Source organism: Notothenia rossii (genome assembly GCF_949606895.1).
Source record: "Notothenia rossii genome assembly, chromosome: 4".
Classification (NCBI taxonomy): Eukaryota; Metazoa; Chordata; class Actinopteri; order Perciformes; family Nototheniidae; genus Notothenia; species Notothenia rossii.
Genome location: NC_136902.1, coordinates 70670367 through 70681830, shown reverse-complemented (window position 1 = coordinate 70681830; position 11464 = coordinate 70670367). Strand labels below are relative to the sequence as shown.

At 40.8% G+C, this 11464-nt stretch overlaps 1 protein-coding gene across 1 annotated transcript; it reads right to left on the bottom strand.

The window, feature by feature from the left end:
• Positions 1 to 2524: 2524 nt before the first annotated feature.
• spartb (spartin b) lies at positions 2525 to 11458 on the bottom strand. The gene is made up of 7 exons (XM_079675065.1): positions 10774 to 11458; positions 8441 to 8638; positions 7007 to 7163; positions 4906 to 5100; positions 4670 to 4828; positions 4482 to 4572; positions 2525 to 3671 (listed from the first exon to the last, which is right to left on the bottom strand). The coding sequence occupies exons 1-7, from the start codon at positions 11365 to 11367 to the stop codon at positions 3467 to 3469; spliced, it is 1599 nt and encodes a 532-aa protein (XP_079531191.1). The 5' UTR covers positions 11368 to 11458; the 3' UTR covers positions 2525 to 3466.
• Positions 11459 to 11464: the final 6 nt, after the last annotated feature.

Genomic DNA, 11464 nt, shown 5'->3' with positions numbered 1-11464 from the left:
AAGCCTGTTTCCGACTCCATCTGTGAACGTTACAATAGTATTTCATTTCAGATAATGTCTCAAGAATATGCATTCAGCCTCTGACAATGGATCAGAAGCTTCCTCCAGCTGACAGCATGACCACAGTGCAATCCCACCCCAATACTGTTGGACAAATTGGCTGTTCCCCGGGGACAAATGCTGCCAATGTGCCTTGATCAATTTCTCTCTGCCTCTTTTCAGTCTGTGATAAATAACTGGTTCAACTCGACCTCTGCATTCATGAACCGAACTTCATGTGTTTTCCTATCAACAGTGATCGGCAGCGCCCTTTTACCACTGATGCTATAGAATGCCACTCCTGGCCCGGTGGACCCTGTTGCAGTGAATTTTGGCCAAGTCTATGGCCCACCTGAAAAGACTACAGTAACAAACTTAGCCTTACCCCTAAAAGAAGTCCAATGGACTTTGTTAAAGCCAACACATTATTTAGCCCCTTGAATCAAAAGTGCACGATTTTTGTGCACAGCATACATACAGTACATTTTTTGTTGTAACAGATAACTTTCATCTATAGCAGGGGTTCCCAAAGTGGGGGTCGCGAGACACCGAGTGGGGGTCGCGAGATGATTACAAAATTAAAATGGAAATTTAAAAAAAAAAAAAATTATAAAATAAAATAGATTTTTTTTTTAACAATTAAAAAATATATATATTATTAATAATAAAGTTTGCATAGACATTTTCAGGGGCGGACTAGTCATCTGTATCATTTCCACGCAACGAGGCGAGTGCGGAAAACTGAAATTAATTCACTAGCACCCCTCCCCCCCCGGTATACGGCCCGCGAGACAATTTGGTACGGCCCTCGAGATAATTTATAAACACACGCAAAAAAGAAAAAAATTTGAGAAATCTAGACCGCAAAAAAATTAAACAAGTGAGTGCCTGTTTTTCCTAGCCAAGTTCAGGGTCCTTGAACACAACACGAGCCTAACGTGTCATCACGTGGTATTATGTCTCGTTTGATAGGGGTGCAGTTCTGACAGAGAGCACCAGATCGCCACTCCGGCAATTCATTAATTGCAGTACCCATAAGGAGCTGTACACATGCCGCAGTTTTTGCGTGTCTGTGTCTTTAGTTGAAAGCCCAGTGGCGATCTGTTCATCTGTCGTACTGATCATACAGTCAATAACGTTGTTGTTATTAGCATCTGGTTAGCTAGCTATGCTAACGAATATAAGAAGCTTTTTCTACAACCAGTGAGGTAAAGGCACATCTTTATAGGATCATTATAGTTATACAAAAATAAGAGAATAAAGTAAACAGGTATAAAATACTATATGACAGTAAAAAAAGTTGTTATTAATAAACAAGAATACAGTTTGAAAAAGGAGGGATTTGTAATATATCCATATAGAAAAATAAATCTGCTTACAGTTCTGTTTCATAGGGTGTTGAGAGATGTATCCATAGATCTCCTGATGTTGCTCTCAAAGTGCACCAGATTGATGCTTTTAACTTCAATATTAAAAAACAAAATCTTCCCGGGCGAGCATGCCCCGCGGAGGTTAGGTCCCCCACCACTTAAATCATGTCCACATGGATAGGAAACTAAATACATTTGCACACATCTTGTGTCCATATCTTTCTGTTTTGGTGGTCATGCCACAACCGCGCACGTGAATACGCGAGTCATGTATTGGTAAAATATCTGGATTAAGAGGTTGTTTTTTCTTTGCACAGCATGAAAGAAATTCCAAATGAATGGGCTGTGATTTTAGTATTTTTAAGCAGAGGTCAATCATTTGTACGGCCCTCGGAGGATGTTGAAAAAATTGAAATGGCCCTTGAGAGGAAAAGGGTTCCCCACCCCTGCTGTATAGTATGTGTATCCACTCTCTGTCCTAAACAACTTGTGTGTGTGTGTGTGTGTGTGTGTGTGTGTGTGTGTGTGTGTGTGTGTGAGGAGCTCCACGGATTGTTCCATTTGGACCTGGGCATGGTTACGTCACCGTACTCCGGAAGAAAAAAATGGAAAAAGAAAAATCTCCAACGAGGCGTTCTGGGGCAGCCTAGACAGGTATTTTCTGTGTTAGAGTTGTACTCGCTACAGGGTTTACTTTGAGGGTTTGTGACTTTGCAGACCGTTTATATGCAGAAAAACCTTCATAACCAGGGGTGCACATAACTTTCTCAGTGAGGTACTCAGATGACCTGGAGTCAGTGTTTGGTACTCCAACTTCTGGCTCCACTCAAAGTTGGGGGGGGCAAAAGTGGTAATTAATGTTTAAATGTCTCAAAAATGCTACAACTAGGTGGGGCGCAACTTCCAACAGGAGTCATTTTGGGGGGGCTCTTGGGAAAAAAGGTTGGGAACCCCTGCTTTAAAGAATAAACAATGACTATGATCCTGTAAACATACATGTTGCAAAACACTAGATGGAGGCATTAGGCTAAAATCAAATATATATCCTGCTTATAGAGCAAAAAATAAGCTAGCTGTGAATTCTCTAATCTTCTAAATACATGTACAAAATATCATGCGTTTTCTCAACATTTTTATTTTTTTTCAGACAATTTCAACTCGAGTACCTGAAAGCAACCTGAAAACAACTTTGACGTTAAAGCAGGATTATATTAGCACAAACCAGATAATTAAAAAAAAAAAAATTTGGTTTGCAAAGTTAGCATCACACTTAAGTTCACAGCTTGTTAAATAGTTCATCCATTAAAATAATATATAGATTTATTTTATATCAAACAATATACAGAAGACCACACCTCATGTTGTAGCAGAACACCCATTTAGGTTTGATAGTCCTAGACTAGTCAGACTAGCAGTAGGCAATAACATTTTAGTCACCCCTAGTTCATAAGAAACAACATAATTTTAATGAAGGTGGAACAAAAATATATGTTGGTGTATAGACAGCTTCAGTTCTAAATACAGTTAGATGTTTGCAGGCACAGTAGGAGGCAGTGATTACTTCTCATTTTAAACAACACAGTGAAAAACACACACTTTCTTGTCCGATAGTTATATCTGAAGATACATACAGATATTGATTTTCATCCTTTATTCAAATTATATAAATTGCAGTCCCCAAGGGAAAAACTCAAGACGCTTTACGAAGATTAGGAAATGTTCCAGTGTGAAGTTAACCATTCTATGCTGTTTTAGTATAAAGAGCAGAGTTAAACTGATATCCTTCAAGTGAATTGATAATACCTAAATGTTATATTGTATCACCATGTCTTCATTTTGGTTATATAATATGCTGGTTCTCTTCATTTAGGTCCATTTACCTTATTTTACATAAAGATTAAAGTGCTTAAGAGAATGAAACTCAAGGATCTGCAAATAACAGTAGTTATCTTTTAAATATAGAATACGTTTTATAAATAGTGAAAATTAAATATAGATGTATTTGATAGAATTATAGTTTAAGGCATTTCTGAGATGATAAGGCAGAGTAATACCAGCTATTTGCCCGATTTAACTACTTGCTTCCCATTATTTGGTTTTTCCAGATGCTTGTAGTCTTCCAAAATGGCATGCGCCGTCTGCTTGCCCGTCTTTTTCACTATAGCTTTGATCCCAAGATTGTCAACGTTGAAGGCAGTGCGACCAACATTAATGGCAGAATTGACAGCGTTGTCTGTGGCTTGTCCTGCTGCTGCCCCGTACCTTCATCAGAAGTGAGATAGGGTGAGAGGTCACAGCCAGAGGAGAGAAACAGAGGATTTGAGAAGAATTAGTAAGCAGTGGAAGGATTGCAAAGATGCCATGCTGTATGTGATTTGTTATGTGAGCATTACACCCATGCAAGTCCAAAATCTCCCTTTTTCTTTATTCTTTCCACAATATCGATATTTGTTTAAATGAATTAAGAAACCATTAAATGATAAAATAGCAAGATGGGAATGTTTGTTTTGGGTGCAGTTAATTAGATACCTTGCAAATTAAGTGTTTCACTTAAAATGAGACATTGTATAGCTAAAACACAACCCTACATTACGGTAAGATTTGAATTTAAGGCAGGACAGAAAAGTTGCAAATTGGGAAATGACCATTAGAAACATATTGAGGAATCAGTGAAAAGCAGCACCATCATGTGAATTGCCACACAGGCAGTGAATTAGAATAGCATCAATGATTTTATAAAGCTTTGAGCAACAGCCAATTCATTAAAAAAATGTGTCTTAGTGATTAGTGGTGAAACAAGTTGAATAGCTTCCTATAGTTAGGAAAAATGTCACTTATTCTCTTTAGGTGGGTCAAAGATGGTTTTGTAGACCCCTAAATCTGCAAAGTAAATTTTTAAATAAAACAGTGAGTGCACGTTTGGTTTTGCATATATGATGTAAGAGGTCAATTGCAACATGCACATCAAAAACCGGTTTAGAAAGCAGTGTTGTACAATTTGTTGGCATTGTTTGATATTAAAGCATGTGACAGTGTTGAGACATTTCATTTCAAATGGAAGGGAAAGCTTACTTGTGTTTCACGGTGGTGACGGTCTCTGATGCTACACTTGTAGTGATGTTTATTGCTGCTACTTCCAAACCAGTCCACATTGTCGCAAACCCTGAGTAAAACCACAGAGCACAATGCATGTTGGGCACATTTTATTACACATCTCTAAAAATGTCCTATTATGGATATCTCATGTAAATGCACTGTACCTTGCATTCCACTGGCAGCCACCACCATGGCTCCATCTATGTTAGAACGCCCGTCCTTGTCTTTCTTCATCGACTCTGGGATCAGCTTGCCTCCATGTTTTTTCACATGTGGAGCCAACTCCCGCCCCACACAGCCAGCGACGGTGCACACCCCGTCCACTGCAGCAACAAAGCATTACTCAATGAGATGTCCACAGAAGGTCAGTTTAATATGCTGATAGGGTATGACTAGTCACCTAGAAACTGGCTGACTTTGACAGCACCCCCTGTCGCTTGCTTGGCCACATGGAGGCCTTTGGAGACTGTGGGGCTGACGTTGGAGGGTCTGTCCTCCGGGGTGATGTGTTCCCGGAGTTTAGATGCCCCTTTGTGGATGGCCTGACCTGTGAACTCAGCTCCTTTCACCAGACCCCAGCTTAGCCAGGACGCACCTGAGAGAACCACAGGATCACACATGGCGAGTCAAAGAGTCCTAACTAATAGTGAACAAACAGAAGCATTAAAAGGTCTCCTATTATCAGGGGTGCACATAACTGGTACGCAGGTACGCATGCGCGTCAAAAATCTGAAATGTGTAACGTCACTTGTGTCACTAAGCGCCTTTGCGTACCTGATAGGTAATCAAAACTAAACACATATTTCGTCTACACGTGTTTCTTGTCAACACTCATTGGAGTAAATTATAAGACATGTCCAAAAAACTAAATACATTAAACGGCCACTTTGGCGTTTTGCTCCCTGCAAAAAATCTTCGGACTTTCTTTGACTGATTGAACTGGAGCTGGGCGAGCCGCGCAGGACATAACCGACGGACCTGTGAAGATTACAGGAGACAGAGGCTTAGATCACTGGACGACACAGTTGGTTGCCGTGTGCACAGACGGCGCTGCTGTTAACGTCGGTATGAACAACAGATTGTACCAAAACTCCGCCAACTGGCTGCAGTGGGAGACTTCTCTGTGCACATTCTGTGCCCCGTACACACACTGGAGAACTGCGCAAAATCAACTGATCACAACATTCACGCTCTGTGGTCAAGCTGCTGCAGTTTTATTTAGAAAAAAGGTGGAGCAAAACACACAGCTGCAAACTTACTCAGGGTGTTAATGGAAAGCGTTTGAAATCAGACAGAGGTGGAAGAAGTACTCAGATCGTGTGTAGGAATACTCTGTTACAGTAAAAGTCCTGCATTCAAAATGTTACTCAAGTAAAAGTAGAAAAGTATTATCATCAAAATATAGTGAAGTCGCAACAGTAAAAGTAGTCATTGTGCAGATTGGTCCATTTCAGAATAATAAGTATGATGTTTTATAATGATTGATCATTAAAGTGTTATCAAAGCTTGTAAAGGTGCAGCTAGTTTGAAGGACTTTGTATACTGCAGGGTAGCTTGTGAGTTTACTCCAGGTGGAACTAAAGTCTGATTCAACACTTGATTAGATTTCACATCATTCATCCACATCTGTAAAGTAACTAAAGGGATTAAATACATGTAATGGAGTAAAAGTAAAAACTTGAAGTAGTAACCTGTTACAAATACCTTGGTATCTGGCTTGATGACTGTCTCTCTTTTAAACTGCATGTCAATAACCTGCTAAAAAAACTGAGGGTTAGGCTAGGTTTCTTTTACAGAAACAAGTCCTGTTTCTCACTTGAGGCCAGGAAAAGGCTCGTCACTTTGACCTTTTTACCTGTGCTATGGTGATCTGTTTTATATGAATGCACCGGCCAATTACCTGATCAAGTTAGATGCCGCCTATCACAGTGCACTGAGATTTGTGACAAACTGTAAAGCATTAACCCATCATTGTACCCTGTATGCAAGGGCAGGTTTGCTTTCACTAACTGCACGGCGGCTCAATCACTGGTATCTTCTTATTTACAAAGCAATGTTAGGGAAACTTCCATCCTACATCTGCTCCCTGATCTCACGGCGTATTGTAAATGGCTACTGCCTGAGATTGAATGCTGTGGTTGTATTAAATGTGCCAACTGCTAGGACTGTCTTAGGGAATACAGCTTTTAGATGCGCAGCTCCGCTAACTTGGAACAGTCTGCAAAAGGAATGGAAGTTGAGCAGTTTGGTTCCATTACATGTTTTTAAAGCAAGGATAGATGCTATCCAATCGGAAACTGTTGGTATCTGTAAATGTTACTAGCTATACAAACTGTAGTGAATGTAAATATGCCATATGATGTCCTCTTTGTTTTTCTGTCATGTTTGTATTCATGTTGGAACCTACTTGCAGCAGGTCACCATTGAAAAAGAGGTCAATGATCTCAATGGGTTTTCACCTGAATAAATAAAGGTTTTGAATTGAATTGAATTGACCTCACCTGTCAGGATCCCGCTTGCCACCTTTTCACTCCACTCAGGCAGAGCCTTCCCCTCCTCGTTCTCATCCTCCTCTGTGACCCCTGTTGCAGTCTCCTGAGGCGTAGCGATGGACACCTTCTGACTGAGATTAATGGTCTCTGCAGCTTCTTCTGGAGCCTGTTCACATAGGCACATTGGTTAGCTACTGCAAGGTGAAGACAAGACAATATGGGCTGAAATGAAGACCTAAATGCCACTTAAAAGTGCTACTTTGTGCAAGCTGTACACATTTTCGTCCAGAAGCTTGTCTCCAAGTTACCCCAAATTAACACAATAGCTCCTCTTAGTAGTATGTGCTTCTCGTTACAATGTGGCTTTTGTTTGCCACAGAGAAAAAAATCCTTTTAAAAGGTCTCTATTCAGTCAGGAAACAGTCTCCCTTTGTGCTCAAATTTAAGAAATTCTACTTGACCTAAAAACTGAAAACAACACAAAAGTGCCTACCCTCGGCCAACAGAGAATCAGGTCCATCAGAAAAGATGACTAGCCTGATTGCATACAACAGAAATGACCTTGTTTGGCTTCGATCCGAGCCAGCGTCTCTACCTCCATCATGGCTGAACTGGCACTTGTCTTTCAGCTGAAACTCTGAAGCTGTTCCAACTGCTGCTGATAAGAGCATTATAACTGATTAATTCTCCTCACCTGCCTTTCTCAAATCTCTGCAATGCTGAGGCAGGGCTAACTTGGAGATGTGTGCCAGCTCAGAAGTAAGCAGTAGCAAGAGTTTCATGCGAGGCAAAAAACAATGAAGCCTCAAAGCATGATGTAAGCAATGCATTAACTTCAATGTTTTTCATGGAAGGGAAAGATTAAATATCTGCAGTATTTGCAGAATGTGTCAGTGACGGCAGGAGGAGAGTGAAGGCTATTAAGTGACATGCTAACTTGCTTCATTATGGCACACTATATATCATCCAGGACTTATAACTGCACTTCAATGCAGAGTTAATAAGCAAAAAGTGTCTGTATGTGTAAGGACAAATCTATGACCCACCTTACTTGGTAATGTTATTATTAAACAATATGACTGATATGTGAGATTGCAGCTTTCAAAGAATAGGAAGATACACCCACTGTCACATGCCTGTAACTACCAATAGTGGTTGAGCACTCGAACTTGAGGCTAATTTTCCTAAAATAGCTCTCTGTACCCCTCATTGGCACAAGAGGATTTGTGTAATTCTGTGGGGACTTGAAATACTTATGTGCACATATTTTAATGTGTGTAAACAGTACAAACTCATTTCAGAGGATCATTTTCTCAGAGCATTTGGTCAGCATGAAAAAACATGGCAACTGGTGCCCTGTTATGTTATATATTCAAATGTATGTTCCCCAAAGAATATCAAATGTGTGTGCTGTTGAAAAACTGACTGCAAAGTCACACTGACCTGTACCCTGAGATCTGTCATCTGGGACAGCAGGTCCTGGAACAGCTCTCTGTGAGCCGCAGACAGCTCAGCGGACAGCACCACCCCGACATAATAACCTGGAGCCGGCGCCATCATGTCCGGAAACATAAACACACCAGTGTTACAGAGCAACACGGGGGAGTCCACGGCCATGAGAGGATACAGCCAGTCGCACACCTGCCAGGAAGCGAAACAAAAAGGATATAAATGGGTGATTTTAGGATAAATAACTACATGTAATGAAGTCAAGAAGATGTGAATCAGACCAACACTTGAATTTATTTTTCAGAAACATGCCCCAATATATATTAAAAAAAACTAAGATAATTGAATTAACATTCAAGACAAATGTAATAGAGGGATAAACCTTTGCAAAAATATCCTGCTTATGAGGACATATTATTCTCATTTCAGGTTTATATTTGTATGTTGTGCCTTTACTGTGACATGTTTACATGCTTTAATGTTCAAAAAGTGCACTATTTTCCTCATACTGCCTGTGCTGAAGGACCTCGAGAACCCAGACTGCTCTGATTGGCTGGCCGGCTCTGTTGTGATTAGTCAACCGCCTACAGTTATCACATCCCCTGGAAAAATCATATACAATGTGTTGGAGTGGTAGCCAATAGAAGAGCGGTTGATACATAGCAATGTAACTAAGGTTTTTGGGGGGATTTTAGCCTTTTAAGACCTTTTAAAATGCACACAATCCCATATAATACCTTCAGGAAAGGGAAGTGCCCAAAAATCATAATACGGCCGTTTAAGTATAGGTTTGCAAAACCTTGAAAATGACATGCCTCACATGCCTAATGGTGATCCTAAGTAGTGCAAAAACAGTGAACAGTAGGAGAGGAGACGCCAGAGGACACACTCTCCCTCTGCATGTCTAATAGGATTATAGGGCATAACAGTGTAAGCAGGGTTTAGTTGATTTACTTGCACTGATGTCACTGAGGGAAATACCAACTGGGAAATTCCCCAATGAATAGCCACATTTCAGTCTCATGATCCACTAGTGTATTGGTGGTTTTAAAACAGCAAAACGTTGACAATCAAATGTAAAGAAATCACACAAATGTGCTCAAGACCGGATAAGGTGGATGAAGTAAAAGCATTATTATTGACAGCAAATATTTGTTGTCAGTTTGTATAGGTTTTGCTATCTGCTTCTTCTTGTTTGTGTGGTTCTACAATCAGAGAGTTGCAAGGGTCTGTAAATGCAATGAAAACAATTGGCCACAGCAAATCATTTATATTAAAAATGTAATTTTTACTTTTGAATACTTCAGTACAAAGGATGTATTGAATAATGTAAGTGATATATCGGTACACATATAAATCATTAGTCAAAACAGGGCTACATTTGATTGAATTATAAATTCATTCGCAGATAAACCTACCCGCCCCCTTGTAAAAAAAACGGCTCTTTTGAACGGCTCTCGCAAAGGAACGGAACCATAAGATCCGGGCTCCCTTCAAAGCGCCATAATTCCCATCACTACTGGGAACAACATAGCCTAGCATAGCATAGCATAGCATAGCATGAAGCAGCTCTTGAATAAAAACCTCATTGTTTTTGAACAAACAGTACATGATACATTTCTTAAATGTAAGATGTATTATAGTGCTGCTGTTTTTGATAACATCAGACTGTAATGTATAACTATTTTCTGGTATCAATGCATTTCAGGCACCATGCTTAAAAAAAAAAGGTCTGCTTCGGTGGCAATTGTGTTCCCTGAGCTGTGCTGTGCATAACGTACGTTTTATTTATTTTATACTTTTAGCCAAATATATAAATATGCCACATCATTTATATATATTTTTAATGAAATAGTCACAAGATCATCAAAGTTGTTTGATGTGGAGGTTATTGTGGCCAAGTCTATACATGATGCGTTTTTTTTATGTGGAGGAAGTTGATTTCCAGTAGGTCATGAGTGAAGTACCAATTATGATCCTGATGCAAGATTTCCCAGGAGCATGAAACTGTATCCATAAATCAATTGAGCTTAGGGCACCAAGTAAACAACAATCACATGATAAAGTTGATGTAGTAGGTTAGAGATCATTAACCAGTCTCCTATTGCTGACTCACAGTCAGAGAGAGCTTGATGAGCCGAGCAAACGTTTTATCAAATCAGGTTAAAGATCACGAGACAGACTGGTGACATGGCAGTGATGGCGTTTCAATCCTGCTTATTGCATCAGATGGTCATGAGGGCTGGCTTATCAAGTTATTTCAGGCTAAGTAACAACGTTTGTTTTAGTGTGAGTGTGTGTGGGGGGTTGAACTGATTTGATCTTACCTGCAGAAAAGCTGGTGGGCGGTTGGGCATTCTGTCGGATTGGTCACTGGTAAACTTCACCAGCCGAAGGTAGCCCGGGTAAGAGGGAGCGCTCACCTCACCTTCAGGCGTGACAAAGAATATCTGTACACCATGAGGGATGTACATCAGCTCCTCTCCCTCTTCACCCATACTTTGGGGAGATGGTGTTGAGTTAGACGTACGACTGTAGAACTCTTCCCCAACCAAAGACAACTCCCCCTCATCTGTGCCGTATGAGACAGACAGGTGGCCTTCAGCCGCCTCAGGAGAGTAAACTGGAGGCTTCTCCACTGGACCCACAGGCTGTCTGGTGGGTGAGAGGGGGAGACCCTTACTGCTGCAGGCAGACACGCCTCCTACAGCCCCTGCTGCTTGGCTGCTAGCAGAAAGTGGATCTGGTTTGTTTTTGGAAGAAAGTTTTGGATAGAGACCTTCTTTAGACGTGTCTGCAACATCAGGGTCAGATCCACTGCTAGTATTCAGTGTAGGTGCAGATCCAAGGTCAGAGCTGGTCTCCAGAATGGCCAGTCGAGTGGTGATGTTGTCCAGCGTCTCCTGCATCTTTTGCTGCATCTGCCTGGCTGATTCCCAGGAGCTGCCATAACACTCGTCTCCCTGGGATGGCACACTGATGGCCCTGAGGAGGTGCTTCCTCCCCTGCTTGTAGAGC